Here is a 25451-nt window from a genome sequence, read left to right as displayed (position 1 = left end):
GAGGGCATGTCCTTGAAAAACTTCCTGTTCTGGGAAAATTGTGCTAAAGTAAAAACTGGACACGACTGGTTTAGGGGTAAGGGGGACAGAAGGTTCAGGGATACCACAACGGCTGATATTTTTAAGGACAAATGTCTGCACTGTTACGACATCCGTCGTGAACAGAAGGCTTATAAACTTGCCTGTTATTTTACTGCATTCACTACCGTACAGTTGTGAAAATACAGAATACCGTAACGATGCAGGTCAGTAAAGCAAAAACAGGGGCCGAGAAACACAGGAGCCTCACACCATGGCGGGCCAGTGCACAAATCTTCCTTTCTACCCTGAATCGCACCGACCTGTGAGTCGTGATATACGGAGAACAGACTCCTGTTGTGGGAAAGAACGTGTTGTATTCAAATTGGGTCATAAACACATTTTATAGCCGAGCTGAATGTATCCCATAAAAATGGCATTTGCCGGTATTACACAGTCAATGTTAGATTGTGAGCCTCTCTGTACACTTTTATTCGTTTGACAGTTTTTGGTATTTATAACTTTGCACAAGAGCGCCTTTGCCCTTATTTTGGGAGCATAAGTACCCTTACCCATATAAAATGTACAGTGCGACTACAGATATACCAACAAGCAAGAGACTCCTGCTTCAGGACCTAAAAGTTTGTTAGCAGACCGGGACAAGGAGCACGTTTAAGAACAAAAAACAAAAATTAAATCCCTCCAGCTCAACAGCATTCAAGTTACTAGTCTAATTTTCATGCTAAAAAATGGAGTTGGAAACGAATACTTTGCTGCAACCCTGTATGCTAGAATTTGAAATTGGGTGGATGCAGACAAGGTAGCAGGTTATTAGCAGTAATAATGATAATAAAGATAATAATAATGGTATGTCATGCATAGGATTGATTCTTTGTGTATGTCTCCTGAAAACTTCCCTGCTTCCTTCTCCCATTCCACTAAGCAATCGGCAGTATTTATTGAGCACCTACTGTATGAGGAGCACTGCCCCAAGTGCATGGGTGAACACAATTGAATTAGCACATATGGTTCCTGCCCTCGAGGAGAATAAAATCAAGTGGGAAAGAGGCACAGTACAGGGAAGAGGGGGATAGGTGTGATATGAGTTGGTTCTGAGTTAAAAGGCTATACAAGATGAGCTCTAAAATACCATGGGCAACTGGGGTTGCAGGTTGCTCTAGTGGAGAGAACATGGGGCCTGAGAGTCAGAGGACCTGGGTTCTAATCCTAGGTCTTGCCAACTGCCTGCTGTATGTCTTAACTTCTCTGTGTCTTAGGTACCTCATCTACAAAATGGGGATTCAGTGCTTTTCCTCCCTCATTCTTAGACTGTGAGTCCCATGTGGGATAGGAACTGTGTCCCATATGATTAACTTGTATCTGCACCAAGGCTTAGAATCCTGCTTGACACAGAGTAAACACTTAAACACCAACAACACTTATTATTACTTAAGTGCTTAGGTGGGGTAGAAATGCAATGAGACTGTAAACTCCTCCATTAGACCAAATTCCTTGAGGGCAGGGATCTCGTCTACCAACCCTACTGTGCTCTTCCAAGTGCTTATAATAGTTAATGAGTGCTTACTCTGTGCAGAGCACTGTACTAAGCACTTGAGAGAGTACGATATAACAACAGACACATTCCCTGCCCACCATGGGTTTACAGTACTCTGCAAACAGCAAGGCTCAATAAATACCACTAATCGATTCTTTGGCAGGGGGAGGATATGAACAGAGGAACCTGGAAATCATCAAGGAAAGCCTCCAGGAGGAGGTGTGATTTCTATCAAATTTGAAATCAATCAGCTGTATCTGAGAGCTTACTTTGTACACGGCACTGTATTAAGTGCTTGGGAGAGAACCATATAACAGAGTTGGTGCACAAGTTCCAAAGAGTGGAATATAAGGTATTTCCTTCTGAACAGTGACCATAAAAAATTGGCCTATGGAGACACTCCTGACATTCTCTGAAGGTAGTAAAATAGTTTTCCAACTTCAGTAACTTCACAGAATTTGTCACTTGAATCTAGAATGTATTTGCCTTTTGGAATGAGAGAAAGGGAAATGCACAGGGCAAAAGCCGCGAGAGGACAGGAGTAAGAAACCCTGATGGTTCCAAATTCCTGGAAATGAGCAAGATTAACAGGTTGTTCCGAGACTGATTCAGATCACAGGAATTCTCTGGTTTCAAATGTGTTTTTAAGACACCGGTGCTAGTTATCACGATACATCACTTGATCTTGCACACCTCCTGCTTCCCCCAACTAGAAGACTCTGCTGACCTCCCCACTCCACCTCACGTCAGTCACATGACAAGATGGAACTCAACTACCAGTAAGTTCGTTGTGGGCAGGGAATATGTCTGTTACATTGTCAAATCGCCCTCTCTCGAGTGCTTAGTACAGTGCTCTGCAGATAGTATGCGGCTCGATAAGTATGACTAAGTGACCACAGCTCTGACTTCACCACCTCCGCCCCCTACCAATGCTGAATTACCGATTTCTGACCACAAGCTCCTTTTCACCCGACCTGCAACCACTGACCTTTCCCAAGTCTCCTTCATCACCGAGACCCCGAGCCCCTGGACCCCCTCCACCAATCCTGGAGTCCCCGTCATTCCCGTCCTCCCTAAAAGCAAAGTTCCACACCTTCAATATAACCCGCTCTACTAAATTCAATTCCTCTGCCCCGCCATCTCTCTTGCACTATCAACCCCTACAACCTGCCTCCTCAGCTTCTGCACCCACGGAGATTAGTGTTGTGGCAGAAACTGGCCAGCCAGGCTGACTTCTGCCCCTTCGTGTGTGCTGGCTGAACTCTGCCCCTTCACCAGTTCAAACACATTACACGGACTCCCACGTCTATGGGCCCCCTCCCCATGCCCCCCACCTATTCCAAGCCTTTACCTCCCTCCTAAAGCCCCCACGGTGCCCCCCATCCTTCCTCTTTATAATCCTAATGACTTTCTCCAGCAAAGAGAATGTCAGTTTTGAACTTTCCCAAAGGTCACCTTCACTTCCGCAATGCTGTCGGTGAAACTAAGGCCGGAAAGTTTCTATGAGAAGGAAAGGGTCAAGAGGAAGGGAAGACATCCAGAAACTCACACACTTGACTCTTTTTTGCCTATCGCCTGCTACACTCGCTAAATCTAAATCCTGCTGGATTTTCAGCCACGGTATTTCCCAGGTCCACCCCTTCCTCTCCACTTATATAGCCAACAGCCATGTCCAAACCCCCATCAACTCCTGGATAAAGGACTGCATGAATCGCCTTTCTGGTCCCCCTGCCTCCAGCCCCTCTCTTCCAGCACTTAGAACCATGTCTGGAACATAGTAAGCGCTTAACAGATACCATGATTATTACTATTATTCTTCCCTCTAATCTACAGTCAATTGCTCCGATAATCTTCTTGAAGTACCTAACTCCCCCCCACCTCAGAAAGCCTTTCTTAAATAGTCACCCTTTTTAACTGCAAATCAAGCATCTTCTTAGGCTACCTGTCTTCCATCCCTTCTGCTCAAAATAACTGAAATAATAACAACAGTGGAATTTGTTAAGCATTTACTACGATGATTTTGGTATCTGTTCAGCACTCACTCTACACAAGCACTGTGTTAAGCACTGAGGTAGATACAAGACAATGAGGTTAGACAATCCTTATCCCACATGGGTCTCACAGTAAAGAGAAGAACAATTTTGAATCCCCCATTTTACAGTTGAGGAAACTGAGGCACTGAGAGGTTGTTTCTTGCCCCTAGTGAAATGGCAGTTTGTATCCCTACATTCTCCACTCTTCCCAAGGTAAGTTGGTATCCACCCTGTTCTTGATCCTCCTGTCTCTGTCCCATTGTAAGCCCATCATTGGGCAGGGATTGTCTCTACCTGTTGCCGAACTGTACATTTCAAGCGCTTAGTCCAGTGCTCTGCACATAGTAAGTGCTCAATAAATACTACTGAATGAATGAATTGTGCATGCCCTTTCTCCCGCCTAGGATTCCCTCCCTCTCAAATCCACCCAAAAGCATCCTTCCCCACTTAAAAGCCACCTCCTCCAAAAGGCATTCCCAACTCATCTCCATTTCTCTGATCATAGCATTCCTTAATAATAATGTTTTAAGTTATGCAATGCTCTTTATTCCAAAGGACTTTCACATCAATTACCTCAATTTATCCTCTTCAACATTCTTCTGTGGTAGGGAAAGGTAGATCATATCATCCCCATTTAAGAGTTGGGGAAACAGAGGTCAAGGGACTCACCCAAAGTCATGCAGCAGGTCAACAGTATAATTAACTACAGCCGGTCTCCTGACACCCAAAAAAACAGCCCTTCTCGTGAGACCACATAATTTTCCATCAGCCACCCTCGTTAGCCATATCTGCTTGCTTACTCCCTTTATTAGTTAGCTTCATTTGTGTCAGTTGTATCTCGGTTTTCACTCTTGTTCCCATTGTATGCCTACATTTTGTGCTTGCCTGTCTCCCCATTTGGACTGTACACCTGAGCGTAGGGAGCTGTGTTTACTTTTAGGGAAAGGTCCCTAAACGCTCACCACAGTAATGTGCTCAAAAGAGGTGCTCAAACACTATTGGTGATGATGAAAAAATATGCTTCAGTAAAAATAATCCTGGCCAGGGTTCAACAAAAGCTTTCTTTCTGTCTCGCAGAAAAGTGAAGTGATACATCAACGTGCCTGTAAACTACCTCAAATTGAAGATGCTTAGTCAAATTACACTTATTCCTGGTTTTCATTTAAATGGAAAGGTAGCATCGTTTCTAGTATTTCACACAACTATCACCTTGTTTTCTAAAGACAGAATGCTGTTTCATAAAGGCAACTCATTCTTAATTCAGCCAATTCAACCCTGAAAATAACTATCGACCAGCCAGGATCAACTTGATCCATTAATAGCACACATCGAGTCACCTACTGTGTCAGAAGCACTGTACAATGAACTTGGGAGAGTACAAGAGAAGGCAGTTCCTGACCTCAAGTCACTTACAAGTCGGGCTTGTAAGAATGTTTAACAAATACCATTTTAAAAAAAGGGTCCTCCAACGGCTACCTATCCCTCTCTGCACCAACCACAATCATTGGCTTTAAGGTACATCAGCTCTCTTTCCCTACATCCCAGCCCACGCCCTTCACTCATTCCAAAATTAGCCCATCTGAAGCCCTCCCCCTACAAATCCACCATACTACAGCTTGGTCAAAGCAGATAGAGCACGGGCCTGGGAATCAAAGGGTCGTGGGTTCTAATCCCTCCTCTGCCACCTGCCTTCTGGTTGGCTTTGGAGAAGCCACAATTTGGTGCCTCAGTTTACTCCTCTTAAATGGGGATCAAATACCTGGTCTCTCGTTGTCTTAGAAAGTGGGCTCTGTATGCGAGCCAGGGCCTGTCTCTGATCTGATCATACTGCATCTACCCCAACAACTAGTACAGTGCTCAGCTCAAAGAGCTTAAATACTATTATTAATATCTTGAAATTCTTCCTGAAAACCCACCTCCTACAAAAGGCTTTCCTTAATTAATCTCCACCTTTCCCTGGATGTGTCCATGCCAACAGTACCTCTGGGCACACATGGTCACCTACCCACAGAATTTGCACATATTCTTAATTTATAATAATTTACATTTAATCTTCCACACTTCAACTATCACCAGCTGAAAGACTGTATCTTTCTCTACTTGTAAATGGCTTGTGTTTGGTTATCAATCTCCCCTGTTAAAAAAAAAAACACAACAAACTGTAAGCTGAGGCCAGGGACCGCTCTCCAATCAAAGTGCGCTGTCCTAAAGCTTTAGTATAGTGTACGGCACAAAACAGGCACTGAATAAGTATTGATTTTTTTCTTTAAATGCAGGAAACTTTGTCTTAAAATTTAAATAGGTATCACTTGTTAAAAATCTATTAATTTTCTAAAATAAAGCATGAGCGCAGTTTGGCTTCTGAAAAACATTTTTGTTCCATTACTTTCTTTACGGTCTTTGCTCAGCGCTATGTGGCAGGCAGTGTACTAAGCGCTGGAGTAGATACAAGCTAACCAGTTTGGACACAGTCCGTGTCCCACATGGGGCTCACAGGTTTAATTCCAATTGTACAGAGGAGGGAAGTGAGGAACAGAGAAGTGACTTGTCCAAGGTCACACAGAAGACAAGTGGCAGAGCCAGGATCAGATCCTTCTGACTCCGAGGCCTAGCTGTGCCCACTAGATCATGCTGCTTCTCTTTTAACAAGTATAAGATGTCCAAATGGATCCAAACAGGATTATCAAAGGAGTCAATACTACCTGAGCAGCTGGGTTGACTGATTTTGGATCCTAAATTTTAAAGGAGCTATTCACTTCCACTCCTAAAATGTGGTCTGTGACTATCCCAATGCATTCCCCTAAAATTAAAAATAAAGTATATAAGCCAAACATAAAACACAGCAGACATCTATTACTTGAAAATTCAAGGATTATACTCTTTGGTGTTTGGTATGAATATAAAATCACATTTCATCAGACGCTGGGCAAGACCAGGGGTCAGGAATTTCATTCATAGAAAAAAACAAATGACTTTCATTACAAAAGATTCTCTTCCCAGGTTAGAAAAGCACTTTGGATGGGGAGAAAAAGTCTCATTTGTGGGTAGGCTGCATCATTCTTCTCAAATGTTAACCTACCAATCTGAAACAGAGTCCATTCACACAAACTGAAACACCATCTATAAATACATAAGGATTAAGTGTATTTTGATGGATCCACTCTCCCCCCACCGCCCACCCCCCCAAAAAAGTTTGTCTATTGCCATGGCTAAAGAGAGCAAAAAAGTGTTATCCATTCCTCTTATTCTTCCATTTTCTAGCCCGAACACACACACACATGCACTGGACACAAGGCTCTACATCAGAGATTTTCAAAGTATAAGGAAGAGTATATGAGTGCAAACCAGCCTGAAGGTTTACACTCATCGATGTGAGCAAACCGTAATAACTGATCTGCAAATTCCAACTCATCTTTCATGAGCTCATCAATGTCTGAGAATGTCTACCCCATTAGACTGGAGGTTTGTTGAGGGCAGGAAACCTGACTGCCAACTCTGCTGTACTGTACACTCCCAAGCGCTTGGTACAATGCTCTGCTCATAGTAAGCGCTCGATAAATGCCATTGATGATGATGGTTAATGGACGTGCAGGCTAAACGAGAGCTCTCTGGAAACCATTCTGAAGATGCCAGTTCTCTTTTCGCCCCTTAAAGTGCGGGGAGGGTTCTGTGTTTGACTTTGGCAAACCGTGTGCTCATCCCCTAGACTTAGAGCTCCTTGTGGGCTGGAACTTGTCTGCCAACTTGGTTGTAGTGTCCTCTCCCAAGGGCTTGGCACAGTGCTCTGCACACAGTAAGCACTCAATAAATAGTAATAATAATAATAATGGTATTTGCTAAGCACTTACAATGCTCCAGGTACTGATCTAAGCGCTGGGGTAGATACAAGGTAATCGGGTTGTCCCACGTGGGGCTCACAGTCTTAATCCCCATTTTACAGATGAGGGATCTGAGGCACAGAGAAGTGAAGTCAAACAGCTGATAAGTCGCGGAGCCGGGACTAGAACCCACGATCTCTGACTTCCAAACCCATGCTCTTTCCACTAAGCCACACTGCTTACTCCATACCACTGAGTGGACGGGTTCTGCGGGTGATTTGGGCATCTGATGACTGTAAGCTCTCTGGGGGGAAGGGAACGTGGCTACCAATTCTGTCGTACAGAGAAGCAGTGCGGCTTAGCGGAAATCCCGATGACGATCACATGATGAGGAAACTGAGGCACAGAGAATGACTTGCCCAAAGTCACACAGCTGATAAGGTGCGGACAGTCAAGCTCAACAAAACCTCTCCGAAGAAGCCAGTGCTTCACCACTCCCCCTTTCACCCCTTTAAAGTGCAGGGAGGGTTCTGCATTTGATTTGGGCCTCTAATGACTATAAGCTCTTTAAGGGCAGGGCATTGGCCTACTAACTCTGTTGTATTGCTTTCTCCCAAGCGCTTAGCACAGTGCTCTGAACCCAGTAAGCAGTCAATAAATCCCACTGATGATGATAATGATCACTGGACGTTCAAGCTAAACAAAAGCCTTCCGGAAAACCATTCTGAGATGGCAGGGCTTCGCCGTTCCCCTTTGCGTGTGTGGGAGGGCTCTGCAGTTGAACTGGGCACCTAATGACTAGAACCTCTTTGTGGGCAGGAAACGTGCCTATCAACTATCATACCGCCCTCTCCCAAGTGCTTAGTCCAGTGCTCTGCACCCAGTGAGCGCTCAATAAATCCCATCGATGATGATGGTTACCGGATGGTCAGACTACACAAAAGCTTTCCGGGAAACCCACTCTGAAGATGCCAATGTTTCACTGTTCCCCTGGAAGTGTGTGGGAGGTTTCTGCGGTTGAACTGGGCATCTAATGACTAGAAGCTCTCTGTGGGCAGGAAACGTGCCTATCAACTGTCATACCGCCCTCTCCCAGGTGCTCAGTCCAGTGCTCTGCACCCAGTGAGCACTCAATAAATCCCACCGATGATGATGACTATTGGATGGTCAAGCTACACAAAAGCTCTCCGGGAAAACCATTCTGAAGATGCCAGCGCTTCACTGTTCCCCTTGAAGTGTGCGGGAGGGCTCTGCGGTTGAACTGAGCACCCACCTCCCTCTCCCAGGCGTTTAGTTCAGTGCTCTGCACCCTGCAAACGCTCAATAAACCCCACCGATGACGATGACGACTGGATGGTCAAGCTACACAAAAGCTCTCCAGGAAAACCATTCCGAAGTCCGTCAATGGGCAGGGACTGACTATTTGTTGCCGATTTGAACATTCCAAGCGCTTAGTACAGTGCTCTGCACACAGTAAGCACTCAATAAATACTATTGAATGAAGATGCCAGTGTTTCACCATTCCCCTTGAAGTGTGCGGGAGGGCTCTGCGGTTGAACTGGGCATCCACCGCCCTCTCCCTGGCGCTTCGTCCAGTGCTCTGCACCCTGCAAGCGCTCAACAAATCCCACCGATGATGACTACTGGATGGTCAAGCTACACAAAAGCTCTCTGGGAAAACCATTCTGAAGATGCTAGCCTTTCACCGTTCCCCTTGAAGTGCATGGAAGGGCTCAGCGGTTGAACTGAGCATCCACTGCTCTCTCCCTGGCACTTAGTCCAGTGCTCTGCATCTGCAAGCGCTCAATAAATCCCACTAATGACTACTGGATGGCCAAGCGCCACGAAAGCTCTCCAGGAAAACCATTCTGAAGATGCCAGCGTTTCCCCCTTCCCCTCGAAGTGTGTGGGAGGGCTCTGCGGTTGAACTGGGCATTCACCGGCCTCTCCCTGGCGCTTCGTCCAGTGCTCTGCACCCTGCAGGTGCTCAATAAATCCCACTAATGACTACTGGATGGCCAAGCGCCACGAAAGCTCTCCAGGCAAACCATTCTGAAGATGCCAGCGTTTCCCCCTTCCCCTCGAAATGTGTGGGAGGGCTCTGCGGTTGAACTGGGCATCCACCGGCCTCTCCCTGGCGCTTCGTCCAGTGCTCTGCACCCTGCAGGTGCTCAGTAAATCCCACTAATTGACTACTGGATGGCCAAGCGCCACAAAAGCTCTCCAGGAAAACCATTCTGAAGATGCCAGCGTTTCCCCCTTCCCCTGGAAGTGTGCGGGAGGGCTCTGCGGTTGAACCGGGCATCCACCGCCCTCTCCTTGGTGTCCAGTCCAGTGCTCTGCGCCCCGTAAGCGGCCTGTCAGCCCGTCAAAGGGCAGGGACTGTCTCTGTTTGTCCATTGCAAGCGCTTAGTCCAGTGCTCTGCACATAGGAGGCGCTCAATAAATCCTATCGAATGAGTGAATGCCTAAATGCCCCGGAAAGGGGGGAAAATCGCTGGGCACGGGGAAGGGGGGAAGGTTTCTTCAGAGAAGCGGCGTGGCTCAGTGGCAAGAGCCCGGGCTTGGGAGGCAGAGGTCATGGGTTCGACTCCCGGCTCCGCCACTTGTCAGCTGTGTGCCTGTGGGCAAGTCACTTCACTTCTCTGTGCCTCAGTGACCTCCTCTGTAAAACGGGGGTTAACGGTGAGCCTCGCGTGGGACAACCCGATGAGCCGGGACCTACCGCAGCGCTCAGACCAGGGCTCCGCACAGAGTAAGCGCTTAACGAATACCATCATTCTTCTTCTTCTTCTTGCTCCTCCTCCCCAGCGATTTGTCGATACTCACTGTTGAGCCGCGCGTCCTCCGAGGCTCCCGTCCCTCTCATGCCGAGGTAGGTGAGGCCCAGGAGGAGGAAGAAGAGGCAGGCGGCGGTGAGGAGGGACATGGACAGGGAGTGGGCGCTGAAGGCGGCGGGGGCGGCCACCTCCTCCCGCTTGAACTGCTGCAGCAGCTGCTCCTCCTCGGGCGGGCCGGGCGGGCCCTTGGGGTGCGTGTGGTTGTGGTTCAGGTGGTTGGCCGCTCCTCGGGCCCCCGGGGGATCGCCGCCCCGGCGAGGGGCCGCGTCCGCAGCGGGGCTCTGCGGCAGGGGGCTGCCTCTCTTGGGCGGGTGGGCGCGGAAGCGGGGGGCGTCGGCCGGGCCCCCCGGCGCGGGCGCCCGGGAGGGCGAGCAGGACACCACGGCGCCGTGGCCCCTCCGCGGCCGGGCGACGGGCTCGGCGGCGGCGGCGGCGGCGGCGGCGGCGGCGGCGTCGTCGTCCGAGTCGGAGTAGTCCTCCCGGCCCGGGACGGCGAGGGCCCGGTGTCCGTTGACGGCGCGGGGCTTGTCCCTGCCGCCGCCCCACCACGAGTGCGGCTTCCTGGCGGAGGCCGAGGGGTCGGGGCCGCCGGGCGCTGGCGGCCGGTCCTGCCCCCCGCCGCCGCCGCCGCCGCCGCCGTCCGCCTCCCCCGCGTCCGACTCGTCGGAGCTGAAGCCCAGCAGCACCTTCCCGGCGGGCGGCCGCGGGCCGGACGGCTCGGCGCCCGGGGCCGGTCCTGAGGCGCCGGCGGCCGCCGTCTTATTGTTGGGGCCGCCCCTCGGCCTGCGGCCGCCCGCCCGCTGCTGCTGCTGCTGCTGCTGCTGCTGCTGCTGCTGCTGCTCCTCCTCGCGCAGCTTCTTCAGCTTCTTCAGGTAGACCGGCCGGGTGCTCTCCGTCACCGGGCCCGGGGACAGGCCGAAGCGCCGCAGCTGCGAGAACAGCTCCTCGTCCGACAGCGGCGGGCCGGGGCTCTGCGCCGCCGACGCCGCCGCCATTTTCTCTCCCGGGTCTTTTACGAGCGGGGGGGCCCCTCCCCCCCCCCTCCGCCCCCGCCCCGCGCGCGCGCGACCGCGGCACCGGAAGTGACGTCCACGCCCGAGACCCTGAACTAGACCCGGCCGAGCGCCTCCGGAGCCTTGGCCAATGGGAAGCCGGGAAAGGGCTCACCTGAGCGGGGGGGAGGGGGCGGCGGGGGGAGGAGGGACGGACACCTGAGGCGGGAGGAGCGCGCGTCGGCGCGCATGCGCGCAGCTCCTCCATCCTCCCCGCGGGGCCCCGCAGCCTACCTGGTTCCTCGCGCCGGTATTCATTCATTCATTCTTTCCTTCTTTCTTTCCTTCTTTCTTTCATTCATATATTCATACCTTCTTCCTTTCTTTCTTTCCTTCTTTCTTTCATTCATTCATTATTCTATTCATTCCTTCTTTCTTTCTTTTTCTTTCTTTCCTTCTTTCATTCATTCATTATTCTATTCATTCCTTCTTTCTTTCTTTTTCTTTCTTTCCTTCTTTCATTCATTCATTATTCTATTCATTCCTTCTTTCTTTCTTTCTTTCTTTCATTATTCTATTCATTCCTTCTTTCTTTTTCTTTCTTTCCTTCTTTCATTCATTCATTATTCTATTCATTCCTTCTTTCTTTCTTTCATTCATTCATTCATTATTCTATTCATTCCTTCTTTCTTTTTCTTTCTTTCTTTCCTTCTTTCATTCATTCATTATTCTATTCATTCCTTCTTTCTTATATTCATTCCTTCATTCACTTTTTCTTTCTTTCTTTCTTTCTTTCTTTCTTTCTTTCTTTCTTTCTTTCTTTCTTTCTTTCTTTCTTTCTTTCTTTCTTTCTTTCTTTCCGCTTTGGAGTCAGGGCTCATGAGTTCGAATCCCAGCTCTGCCGCTTGTCAGCTGTGTGACTGTGGGCAAGTCACTTAACTTCTCTGTGCCTCAGTTCCCTCATCTGTAAAATGGGGGATGAAGACTGTGAGCCTCATGTGGGACAACCTGATGACCCTGTATCTACCCCAGCGCTTAGAACAGTGCTCTGCACATAGTAAGCACTTAACAAATACCAACATTATTTCATTCATTCATTATTCTATTCATTCCTTCTTTCTTTATTTCTTTATTTCTTTCTTATATTCATTCCTTCATTCACATATTCCTTGTTTCTTCCTTCCTTCCTTCCTTCCTTCCTTCCTTCCTTCCTTCCTTCCTTCCTTCCTTCCTTCCTTTCCTTTCTTTCCTTTATTCATTCTTTCTTTCTTTCATTCCTTCCTTCATTCTTTCCTTCTTTCATTCATATATTCCTTCCTTCCTTCCTTCCTTCCTTCATTCGTTCATTCGTTCATTCTTTCATTCTTTCATTCATATATTCATTCTTTCATTCTTTCTTTTATTCTTTCATTCATATATTCCTTCCTTCATTCATTCTTTCTTTCATTCATTCATATATTCATTCTTTCATTCATTATTTTATTCTTTCTTTTATTCATTCATTCATATATTCATTCCTTCTTTCATTCCTTCTTTCATTCATTCATTCAGTAGTATTTATTGAGCACTTACTATAAATAAGAAATAAATTTTTAAAAATGATGGCATTTGTTAAGCACTTACTCTGTGCAAAGCAATGTGCTAAGTGCTGGGGGTGATAGAAGGTGATCAGGTTGTCCCACGTGGGGCTCCCAGTCTTCATCCCCATTTGACAGAGGAGGGAATTGAGGCCCAGAGGAGTGAAGTGACTTACCCAAGGTCACACAGCTCAAGGACCGAGCGGGGATTAGAACTCATGACCTCTGACTCCCAAGCCCGGGCTCTTGCCACTGAGCCAAAGCACTGGACTAAGCGCTTGGAATGTACAATTCGGCAACAGATAGAGACAATCCCTGCCCAATGACGGGCTCATGGTCCCATCGGGATATGTATTTATTGAGCCCTTGCTGTGTGCAGAGCATAGTACTAAGCGCTTGGGAGAGTACGATAGTGACTAGAGCCCAGGCCTGGGCGTCAGAAGGAGCTGGGTTCTAATCCCCACTCCGCCACATGTCCGCTGGGTGGCCTCGGGCAAGTCGCTTCACTTCTCTAGGCCTCAGTGACCTCCTCTGAAAAATGGGGATTGAGACTGTGAGCCCCATGTGGGACAGGGACTGGATCCAACCGATGTGCTTGTATCTATTCCAGCACTTAATACGGTGCCTGGCACATAGTAAGCACTAAACAAATACCATAATTATAATTATTATTCAACCGGTTAATAGCGGCCGAGAGCTGCCTAAGGATACCCTACTCTTAAAGAACATAAGTGCCTTGGTGCCTCTCGATGGGGTTGGCCAGTCAGCGATGGCACTCCAAAAAAAACCAGACCTCCGAGACGCATGCGACATCACATGTGTTGTGGCTGCGGCCAATGGCTGCCAATTTGTCCCAGTACTAAAACTGTTTTTTCCCACAGTACCTGACCTCCTTAATGGCTCCAGAAACCCTTCCCAGGCCAATGTGAATTCGGAAATCCCCTCCAAGCCGCAGAACTCTAACAGGGGCTGTGATGTGGTGTGGTGGATCGGAGCAGAAAATAAACATCTGGATAGAAAGGCACGTGGTCCCGAATCTAAACTATCTGCTCTCTTCACTCACTACACTCCAGCTCTTACGTTTTGCTCCTCACCCCAAGCCAACCTTTTGACCATGCCTGATTCTTGCTTCTTAACTGCTACTTGTTACTAGATTCCCTTTAAGGTGGAGAATGCTGGCCAGAGAAAGATACGAGCATCAGATCAATGAGAATAACTCTGGGATTAAAGAGCTACTTGCAGCCAAAAAAAAGGAGGGAAGCAGCATGGTCTAGTGCATATAGCGCAGGCCTGAGAGTCAAAAGGACCTGAGTTCTAATTCTGGCTACTCCACTTGTCTGCTGTGTGACCTTGGACAAGTCACGTCACTTCTCCGGGCCTCAATTCCCTCATCTGTAAAAGGGGGATTAAGATGAGGAGCCCCACTGCGGGAGGGACACGGACGATGTCCAACCTGTCTAGTTTATATCTACCTAAGCACTTAGTACAGTGCCTGCATAGTAAGTGCTTAACAAATACTATAAAAAAACCCATAAAATCATAGTGCTAAGGTGGCTGAGGAAGGGTTTATTGCTGTGGTCTCCCAGTTCCACCTACCTCATGGTTCCATCCATGCAAAGATAATTTATGGCCTCGTCTGTTAAATCCTTTAATTTCTCCTTCTTATTTGCTAAATTTATGTTGCCAAAATACCCTGCTTTTATTATAATCCCTTAAATTATTGTAGCATTTTGTTTTTAAACACGGAGCAAAAGCCAACTGGATAAAAATATAACACTCTAATGATAAAAGAATATCATTCTGTTACTATGGTGATTGTCCCAGAAAGTTACCCAGAAAGAACAGCTGACCTGATTTTCCTGAAATACTTTTCATGCATAAGCGGTGAGGCATACCTTTCAAGTAAACACTACCATACCAGCCGCAGATGATACTGGGCTTGATAATTGCATTCCACCCCAAATATGTCCAGTGGTACGTTGCCCAAGGACTACGTAATGGGGACTCCAGGAACACTGTATAAATCGTAGCTCTCAGCTACTCGCTCTCTTACCTGCCACAGTAACCCCTCCAACTCCTCAGCCTTATCTCTATCTCGGTTTACCCCCACTCAGCCTCCCCCTCACTCTCCCTTAAAATCGCCTGTCTCCCCTCACTCCCTCAACCAATCCCTCCTTCAGTATTGACTGAGCACTGTTTTGTGCAGAACACTCTACTCAGTGCTTGGGAGAGTACAGTAGAGTTGGTAGACGTGATCCCTGTCATCAAGGAATTTACAGTCTAGTGGAAGAGATAGACTTTAAAATAAATTACAACGAGGGGAAGCAAAAGAGTGAAAGAACATGTCCATAAACGCGTCTCTGATTTTCCAGCTAAAGAACACGAGAGGGAAGGTTCAGGTGAAATCATTAGTCCAAGTATTAATGACTACATCAGCCTCCTCTTTCACCTCCCTGCCTTCCTGTCTCTCCCCACGCCAGTCCTTTCTTCACTCTTCTGCTGGGATCAGTTTTCTAAAAAAAAGTTCAGTCCACATTTCTCCGCTAATCAAGAACCTCCGGTGGTTGCCCGTCTACCTCCTCATCGAACAGAAACTCCTTCCCACCGGCTTTAAAGCACTCAATCAGCTCACCCCCTCCTTCCTTACCTCACTGATTTCCTACTACAGCCTAGTCCGCACACTTCGCTTCTCTAATGCCAACCTATGCACTGTACCTCAATCTCATCTCTCTCCTGACACCTTGCCCACTTTCTCCCTCTGGCCTGGAACTCCCTCCCCCTCCATATGTAACATTCTTCTACTCTCCCCTCTTTCAAAGCCTTATTAAAATCACACCTCCTCCAAAAAGCCTTCCCCAACTAAGCCCTCATCTCCCCTACTCCCTCTCCCTTTTCATCACCCATACCCTTGGTTCTGTATCCTTTAAACACTTGTGATATTCACTCCGCCCTCAGCCCCACAGAACTTATGTCCTTATCCTTAATACATTTTAATGTCTGTCTCCCCCTTTAGACTGTAAGCTCCTTGTGGGCTGGAAACGTGTCTACCAACTCTGTTGTATTATTCTCTTCCAAGTGCTTAGTACAGTGCTCTGCACGCAGTAAGTGCTCAATAAATACCATCGATTGAATACATAGCGAGGCACTTGGTCACACAAAAGAAAGTTCCGATGAATACTAATGACAAGTTTTCTCGTGGCCTATGACTTGCCCAGAAGAACGTCAGCAACTTTCCTGCAGCATGTGACATTAATCTGAGGGACAAAAAGGATGGCATTATTCATGGAAAACAAAAGTCAACCCTAAATCAAAGGCAATGTATTCTGCTCCCCCAACCAACCAAAAAAAAAAAAAACCCAACTCTTCTTGGATGGTCAAAAGAGGCTGCTAAACAACTGCCTCTGGAGCACTAGCAATAGTATCCATTGAGCACTTACTGTGTGAAAAGTACTGTACTAAATGCTTGGGAGAGTACAATATAATAGAATTAGTAGTCATGTTGTTTCCTGCCCATAAGGACCTTACAGTTTAGAGGGAGTTTACAGTCTCCTGCCTTTTTATTTTGGGGGGTAGAAGAAAGGCTGAGTTGCATATATTAGAAAGAAGGCATAGCCAGTCTATATTCAGTATTTGTTGCATTTAAAAGAAACTAAGTGTCTAGTAAAACACACACACGCACATGCACAGAAGAATAGAGATACCTTTTTGTGCCATTATTTTGACTAGAAAAATGGTCATTTAATGCTTATCTGCATTACATTTTCTGGGTTTGGAAATGATACCCACCTGTGACAAATGAAAAAAAAAATAAAACCCTTGTAAAAATGATAAACAACAATGGTGAGCATTGCATTTAAATGATAAAATCTCTGTGTCAGGCTGAGTGCCATTTATAGCATCTTTCCTGTGTGGTGTTTTATTACAATGCAAATGATATTCCATTCTCTACTTTTTATAACTTTGAAATTGCTACTTTTTGTAGGCGTGAAAAAAGGAGACACATTCCATGTTCTTATTAAAAAAAAAACCCTTCTTTCCTGTGTTGGCATACTTAAAACAGAGTATCAAAACATGTGAATTGAGATAAAGCCTGAGGTTTTCAGTAACAAACTCTATAGGTTTGCTTTGGAGGCTCTAAAATCTCAGGAATGGATTTTGAAAGTCAGCAGCACATATAATGCTCATGTACATTCCTTTCAGCTATACACCTGCCTCCCTTCTGACGACTCAAGCTCAGAGCTTTCTTGTTCCCTGTACAATGCGGCGGGTGATTCCTGTGCTTCAATTTATCTTTAGGTGAGTCCAAAGACAGTAATGAGCAAATATTTAGCAAGGCGAAGAGCCAAATGGAACTACTTTTACACTTAGTACGGTGCCCAGAGCTTAGTACAGTGCCTGGCACATAATAAGCACTTAACAAGTACCATTACTATTATTTTTATTGTTATTGGGCCTGCTTCCACCCAAATCCCCAAACTGTGATCATCTTTCCCCGGTGTAAACCTCAAATCATGAAATCTAAATCGCCTTCTTTTAACTACTCTATAATTGTCAGTTAGGGTGTGGTGACTTTCTCCATTAGATTGAAAGCACCTTGGGAGCCGATATCTTATACTTGCATATTCCCCAAGCACCTAGTACAGTGCTCTGCTTCAAGTGGCATTCAGTAAGCATGGCGATTAATGATCAATCAATCATTGCAACACAATACAGTAGGGAGAAATGATACCTATTCATAAGGAATTTACAGACTAGAGGTGTTGGTCGGGAGGGTGCATGCAGCATAAAAGCCTTAGGTATCTTTCCCGGTCTTTTCCTGGCCTGGAATTGTGGCTCACGACTGTGCAAAGAAGTCCTTTAACTCTCCCCTTCCCATGAACTCTGGCCTTATCCACTCGGCTTCAATCTAGTCCCTAGATTAGTAACCTTGCCTAGAAAGGTCATTTCATGAACAGAAGGAAAGCAGAAAGCCCACTTTTCATTCCCAGTTCACACCTCGGAAGGAGACAGAGAATGTCCAAGCCAATTGTCACCCCACGCCATCATCATCATCATCGCCATCAATAAATCATATTTATTGATCAATCAATCACATTTATTAAGCCTTTATCGTGTGCTAAGCGCTTGGGAGAGTATGCTATAACAATATAACAGAGTTGGTAGACACGTTCCCTGCCCACAATGAGCTTAGACGTGGTGGGCAGGGAATTTGTCTACCGACTGTGTTGTCTTGTACTCTCCTAAGCGCTTAGCATAGTGCTTTTTATACAGTATGCACGCAGTAATCACCACTGATTGATCGATCACTACCCACCATATTTATCAAAGGCCACTCTAAGCAGAGCATGGTGCTAGACGCTTGGGGAAGAGGCGAGTAAATTGACAATTATACAATAGTTAAAAGGATATTTTAAAAAAATGTGAAACACTAGAAAATCACTCAATCAGCTGTGAAATGTATAAAGTGCTGAGGTGGTCCAAGGTACTTGTTAAGCATAGGGAATGTGTCTGTTGATTGTTATATTGGACTCTCCCAAGCATTTAGTACAGTGCTCTGCAAGCAGTAAGCACTCAGTAACTATAACTGAATGAAAGAATGAATCTGCTCTCTTAATGCTCTCCCACACAACAGAGTTCTGTTACTCTATTTCGTTTCAGTAACTTGCAATTTAGAGAAGGCTTTTGCAAATACCATAGACTGCCCGAAAAACAAACAAATGGATGTTGGAGTAAATTAAGCCAGAGTGGTCTTTGGAAGCCCAGATGACTCGACTTAGATTACAATACTTTGGACACATAATCAGGAGGACTAATTCTCTGGAGAAGACACTAATGCTAGGAAAAGTCCAGGGAAAACGTGGAAGAGGCAGACCGGCAGCTAGATGGATCATAATGTTGGTATTTGTTAAGCGCTTACTATGTGCAGAGCACTGTTCTAAGCGCTGGGGTAGATACAGGGTCATCAGGTTGTCCCACATGAGGCTCACAATCAATTCCCCATTCTACAGATGAGGTAACGGAGGCACAGAGAAGTTAAGTGACTTGCCCACAGTCACCCAGCTGACAAGTGACAGAGCTGGGATTCGAACCCATGACCTCTGACTCCCAAGCCCGGGCTCTTTTCACTGAGCCACGCTGCTTCTCATTAGAAAGGTTACGGATTATGGCAGAAGGCAGGGTGTTCTGAAGAAAATATATCCATAGAGTCGCTATGAATTGGAAATGACTCGATGGCACATAATAATAATTATTAATAATAATAATAATAATAATCTTGTAATTCATCGATATAGCCTGTAGAGGGCGACTTTGCATTAGGAGCCTCAATGTAAAATCCAGTGAAAATAGCACCTGCTAAACCAAAATATATGAATACATATATATAAATATATACATATATGAATGGTAATTGTTTTCAGTATTGTTGCAGATAATGGACAGCATGGGGGAATTGAAGTGAAGAAATTTACTTTAGTGAAGAATGCTTCCCATCGGCCTAAACCATTCAAATATTGAATCGATGAATATGAAGTGCATGAAATCAATAAGTGCCATGACATTTTAGGTCAGGTAAATCTTTGGCCCCCATTAGGAGAAGAGTTCAAAAGGAAAACGTGTTTTGTATGGCGATGCATTGTACTTTTATATGCTTTCAAGATGTTCATCCCCTTGATTCTGTTTATTGCTATTGTCTTTGTCTCCCCCGCTTAGACTGTAAGCCCGTCAGTGGGCAGGGATTGTCTCTATCTGTTGCCGATTTGTACATTGCAAGCGCTTAGTACAGTGCTCTGCACAGGATACGCGTTCAATAAATACTATTGAATGAATGAATCTATCTTTCGGTGGCTATTTAGTGATGACACAGCCCTAGAGTAATCGTGACCCACTCAGGGAAAGGCATTTTGTTAAATGCTTACTATAGGCCAGGTACTATACTAAGCGCTGGGGTGGATACAAGCCAATCGAGTTGGACACAGCCCCTGTCCCACGTGGGGCTCACGGTCTCCATCCCCATTTTACAGATGAGGTAACCGAGGCGCAGTGAAGTGACTTTCCCAAGGTCACACAGCAGACAAGTGGCAGAGCGGAATTAGAACCCGCCACCTTCCGATTCTCGGGCCCGTCCTCTATCCACTACGTAATGCTGCTTCTTGTCTAGTTACTCTTCAGGAGTTGGGATTCCATCATTTGAAACTCAAATTTTTCTGGAAGTTTGTTGTATGATTTTTATGGCTTCTGAAATGAGAAGCCGGGAAAAGCTTATTTTAATTGGATGTAGGTTCATTTTTCATTCAAGAGTATTTAGTGAGCGTTTACTATGTGCAGAGCACTGGACTAAGCGCTTGGAATGGACAAATCGGGTAACAGAGAGAGACAGTCCCTGCCCTCTGACGGGCTTACAGTCTGATCGGGGGAGAGGGTCAAAAACAATAGCAATAAATAGAATCAAGGGGGTGAACATCTCATTAAAACAATAGCAAATAAATAGAATCAAGATAAATAGAATCAAGGTTGTGGGCAGGGAACATGCCTGTTCACTCTGTGATGGTGTAGTCTCCCAAGTGCTTAGTGCGGTGCTTTGGACACTAAATGCTCAATAAATATAATCAATTGATTGATTGACTGATCGACTGGCTGCCCGGGAGAAAAATGCGGTCCTTCCCCAACCTCCACCCTTGGTATCACACAGGACAGGGGCAATTGGAGCAGCCTTCCTCCTGAGGGCACTGATTAAATACCAATTCATCAGTGGTATTTATTGTGCGTCTACTATGTGCCGAGCACAGTACTTAGAGAAGCAGCGTGACTCAGTGGAAAGAGCCCGGGATTAAGAGTCAGAGGTCATGGGTTCTAATCCCGGCTCCGCCGCTCCTCGGCTGTGTGACTGTGGGCAAGTCGCTTCACTTCTCTGTGCCTCAGTTACCTCATCTGTAAAATGGGGATGAAGACTGGGAGCCCCATGTGGGACAACCTGATCACCTTGTACCGTGCTTCGCACATAGTAAGCGCTTAACAAATACCACCATCATTATCATTACTAAGCGCTTGGGAGAGTACAGTAGAACATAACATACACATTCCCTGCCCACAACGAGTTTATGGCCTAGAGGGCAAGACAGACATGAATATAAAAAAATAAAATTTACATGGGAAACAGCATGGACTAATGGCAGGAGCCCGGGCTTGGGAGTCAGAAGTCGTGAGTTCTAATCCCGGGTCCGCCACTTATCTGCTGGGTGGCCTTGGGCATGTCGCTTCACTTCTCTGTGCCTCAGTTCCCTCATCTGTAAAATGGGGATTGAGACTGCGAGCCCCACGTGGGACAGGGGCTGTGTCCAATCGATTCATTCGTTCCCTCGATTGTATTGATTGAGCACTTACTGTGTGCAGAGCACTGTGCAATTCAGCAATAAAGAGAGACAATCCCTGCACACAGCGGGCTTACAGTCTAAAGTGGGGAAGGCAGACATCATAACAAGTAAACAAGCATCAAAATAAATAAATGGGATTACAGACATATAAACATAAGTGCTGCGGCGGGGGGGGGGGGGGGGCTACGATTCAATAATTCAATTATTGATTCAATAAATAAGATTGGATGAATGAATGGAAGAGCAAGGAGAGCAAACCCAATTTGCTCGTATCCACCCCAGCACTTTGTACAGTTCCTGGCAAATAGTAAGCGCTTAACAAATACCATTATTATTATTATTATTATTAACAAATACAAGTGAATCGGGAGCACTAATCTCCGGAGAAGACACTGATGCTAGAAAAAGTGCAGGGAAAACGTAGAAGAGGCAGACCAGCGGTTGGATGGATTAGACTGTGAGCCCGTCATTGGGGAGGGATTGTCTCTATCTGTTGCCAAATTGTATATTCCAAGTGCTTAGTACAGTGCTCTGCACATAGTAAGCGCTCAATAAATGCTATTGAATGGATGGATGCCTGTCCACTTACTTTGTTTTGCCGTCTGTCTCCCCCCTTCCAGACTGAGAGCCCGTCATTCGGCAGGGATCGTCTCCATCTGTGGCCGAATTGTACTTTCCAAGGACTTAGGACAGTGCCGGGCACACAGTAAGCGTTCAATAAATACGATTGAACGAATGAATGGGCGATAATAATAATAATAATAATAATAACGATGATGCTGATGGCATTTGCTCAGCGCTTCCTGTGTGCCGAGCATTGTTCTAAGGCCTGGGGGAGATGCACGTTTTTCAGATTGTCCCAAGTGGGGCTCACAGGTCTTCATCCCCATTTCGCAGATGAGGTAGGTCACTGAGGCACGGAGAAGTGAAGTGACATTGGCCACGCCCACGCCATTGGCTACTCCCACGCCATTGGCTACTCCCACGCCACTGGTCACGCCCACTCCACCGGCCCCGCCCACACCCGTGCCGTCGGCCCCGCCCACTCCGTTGACCCCGCCCAGGCCATTGGCCGCCCCCACCCCATTGGCCAAGCCCATGTCCATGACGTTGGCCGCGCCCACGCCATTGGCCGTTGCCACGTATCGGCCCCGCCCACGCCCGCGCCACGGGCCGCTCCAACCTCCCTGGCCCCGCCCACGCCCATGTCGTGGGCCACCCCCACGCTATTGGCGACGCCCACTCCATCGGCCCCTCCCACGCCATGGTCCCGCCCACCCTCACGTCATTGGCCACGCCTACTCCATCGGCCCGCCCATGCCCACTCCGTCGGCCCCGCCCACTCCGTCGCCCCACGCCATTGGCCCCTCCCACCCCATCGGCCCCGCCCATACCCTTAATAATAATAATAATAATGTTGGTCTTTGTTAAGCGCTTACTATGTGCCGAGCACTGTTCTAAGCGCTGGGGGAGATACAGAGTCATCAGGTTGTCCCACGTGAGGCTCCCAGTCTTTATCCCCATTTTCCAGATGAGGGAACTGAGGCCCCCGAGAAGTGAAGTGACTCGCCCACAGTCACCCAGCTGCCAAGTGGGCAGAGGCGGGATTCGAACTCATGACCTCTGCCTCCCAAGCCCGGGCTCTTTCCACTGCGCCAAGCTGCTTCTCAGGCCCTTCCGTCGGCCCCGCCCACGCCACCGGCCGGCCCCTCCCTCGCTCCCGGCCTGGGCCACTCCTACGCCGCTGGCCCCTCCCGCGCCACGGGCCCCGCCCACCCTCGCGCCCTGGGCCCCGCCCCCGGCCTTAACCCCGCCCCCCGCTCGCCGGCGCCCCCCAGCGTCCGCCTGTGCGGGTCCCGCAGCGCCGGTGGGACCGGCCGTGGGGGGTCCGGTGGGTGGCTGGCTGGGTCCGCGTCCCCTCCGCCCGTCGGTGCGCCGTCCCGGGGCCCGGAGGCGGACGCGGCCAGCGGGGCCCCGGAGGAGCCCGTCCGTCCCCCCCGCCGTCCCCCCGCCGTCCCCCCGCCGTCCCCCCGCCGTCCCCCCGCCGCGCCCCCGCCGCGCCATGGCCCGCGCCGCCTCCTCCGCCGCCCTGCAGCTCTGCAGCCTCCTCCCCTGGCTTCTCCTCCCGCCGCCGGCGCTCGGACAGCTGCAGCGGCCGCGACACGTGCAGCCGCCGCCGCTGCAGCCGAGCGAGGGGAGCCTCGACATGTGGATCGATGCCCACCAAGCCCGGGTGCTGATAGGTAAGAGCTCCCTCCTGCTCTCAAACCATCGGTGAGATTTACTGAGGGCTCTCTAGGTGCGGAGCCCTGTACTGAGCGCTTCGGAGAGTCCCAGGCAACAGAAATAGCGCCCGGGTTCCCCGTCCGGAACGAGCTGACAGTCCAGAGTACAGTCCTCCTCAACTTGCCTTTTGTCCCCTTTAAAGTCCAGCTCCTGGAAGACGTGGCCTCTCTAGGATGCCCTTAAATCCATTATTCTAATCCAGAATAATAATAATAAGGTTGGTATGTGTCAAGCGCTTACTATGTGCAGAGCCCCGTTCTGAGCGCTGGGATCATCGGATCGTCCCCCGAGAGGCTCCCAGGCTTCATCCCCATTGTACGGAGGGGGTCACTGAGGCCCAGAGAAGCGAAGCGACTCGCCCACAGTCCCCCGTCCCCCGGCTGACAAGTGGCGGGGCCGGGATTCGAACCCACGACCTCTGACTCCCAAGCCCGGGCTCTTGCCACCGAGCCACCCGTCGGGCCAGCGGCGTTGCCGGGATTCGAACCCACCACCCCCGACTCCCAAGCCACTGAGCCACGCTCATCCTCATCAGTGACCTCGTCTGGAAAATGGGGATTAAAACGGTGAGCCCCACGTGGGACAACCTGATCACCTTGGGTCTCCCCCAGCGCTTAGAACGGTGCTTGGCACCTAGTAAGCGCTTAGCTAATGCCATCATTATTATTATTATTATTATTATTAATCACTATGATAACGATGGCATATGTGTTAAGCGCTTACTACTCCCTTTTCATTCCGTCCTATTTACTGAGCGCTTACTGGGTGCCGAGCGCTGTCCTAAGCGCTTGGAAAGTCCAATTTGGCAACAGATACTTATGTGCCGAGCACTGTTCTAAGCGCTGGGGAAGACCTAAGGTCATCAGGTTGTCCCACGTGGGGCTCCCAGGCTTCGTCCCCATTTTACAGAGGAAGGGACTGAGGCCCAGAGAAGTGACTGGCCCAGAGTCACACAGCAGGCAAGGGGCGGAGCCGGGATTAGAACCCACGACCTCGGACTCCCAAGCGCGGGGTCTTGCCACTGAGCCACGCTGCTCCTCTAAGTCATTCGTTCGTCCGTTCAGTGGTATTTATTGAGCGCTTACTGTGTGCAGGGCACTGTACTAAGCGCTTGGGAGAGGACAGCAGGAGTGGAATCAGCCCCATTTCGTCGGCGTTCCGGCCCCTGGGCGCCTTGCACCCGGTTTCTCCTGCTCCCCGTCTATTAAGGGTATTTATTGAGCGCTTACTATGTGCAGGACACTGTACTAAGCGCTTGGGAGAGGACAGCAGGAGTGGAAACAGCTCCATTTCGTCGCTGTTGCAGCCCCTGGGCGCCTTGCACCCGGTTTCTCCTGCTCCCCGTCTATTAAGAGTATTTATTGAGCGCTTACTGTGTGCAGGGCACTGTACTAAGCGCTTGGGAGAGGACAGCAGGAGTGGAAACAGCTCCATTTCTTCGGCGTTCCAGCCCCTGGGCGCCTCGCAACCCGGTTTCTCCTACTCTCCATCAATCAAGGACATTCATTGAGCGCTTACTGTGTTCAGAGCACTGTACTAAGCGCTTGGGAGAGGACAGTCCAGCGGAATTAGCGGACACGTTCCCTGCCCATAACGATTCTACAGTTTTACAGTCTCCTGAACCTTTCTTTGGTCCCTTTCAAAGTGCAAATCCTGGAGAAAGTGTCCTTCGACACAGCTTCTCTCCTGCTGTCCATCAATCAAGGGTATTTCTTGAGCGCTTACTATGTGCAGAGCACTGTGCTAAGCGCTTGGGAGAGGACAAATCCAGCGGAATGAGCGGACGGCTCCCCGCTCATAACGAACCCGAGTAATCTCCTGAACCTTCCTTTCGTCCCCTCCAAAGTGCAAATCCTGGAGAAAGTGTCCTTCGACACGGCTTCTCCTGCTCTCAAACAATCAAGGGTATTTACTGAGCGCTCACTATGTGCAGAGCACTGTACTAAGCGCTTGGGCGAGG

The 25451-nt window shown here is 48.4% G+C and overlaps 2 protein-coding genes across 2 annotated transcripts in view; one reads left to right on the top strand and one right to left on the bottom strand.

The window, feature by feature from the left end:
- Positions 1–11279, bottom strand: part of LEMD3 (LEM domain containing 3) — a 43189-nt gene extending 31910 nt beyond the window's left edge. The window contains exons 1-2 of the mRNA XM_039914116.1: positions 10909–11279; positions 10254–10821 (exon numbers count right to left, since the gene is read on the bottom strand). Coding sequence (XP_039770050.1) covers positions 10254–10821; positions 10909–11259 — 919 coding nt within the window. The 5' untranslated portion in view covers positions 11260–11279. The remainder of the gene's footprint in view (positions 1–10253; positions 10822–10908) is intronic.
- Positions 11280–23250: 11971 nt separating this feature from the next.
- The window catches only part of WIF1 (WNT inhibitory factor 1), a 35011-nt gene continuing 32810 nt past the window's right edge, over positions 23251–25451 (top strand). The window contains exon 1 of the mRNA XM_029079550.2: positions 23251–23448. Within this exon, the coding sequence (XP_028935383.1) occupies positions 23268–23448 (181 nt within the window). The 5' untranslated portion in view covers positions 23251–23267. The remainder of the gene's footprint in view (positions 23449–25451) is intronic.

Source organism: Ornithorhynchus anatinus, chromosome 14, assembly GCF_004115215.2.
Source record: "Ornithorhynchus anatinus isolate Pmale09 chromosome 14, mOrnAna1.pri.v4, whole genome shotgun sequence".
In the NCBI taxonomy this organism is placed as follows: domain Eukaryota; kingdom Metazoa; phylum Chordata; class Mammalia; order Monotremata; family Ornithorhynchidae; genus Ornithorhynchus; species Ornithorhynchus anatinus.
This window is presented reverse-complemented; position numbering and strand designations above follow the sequence as displayed.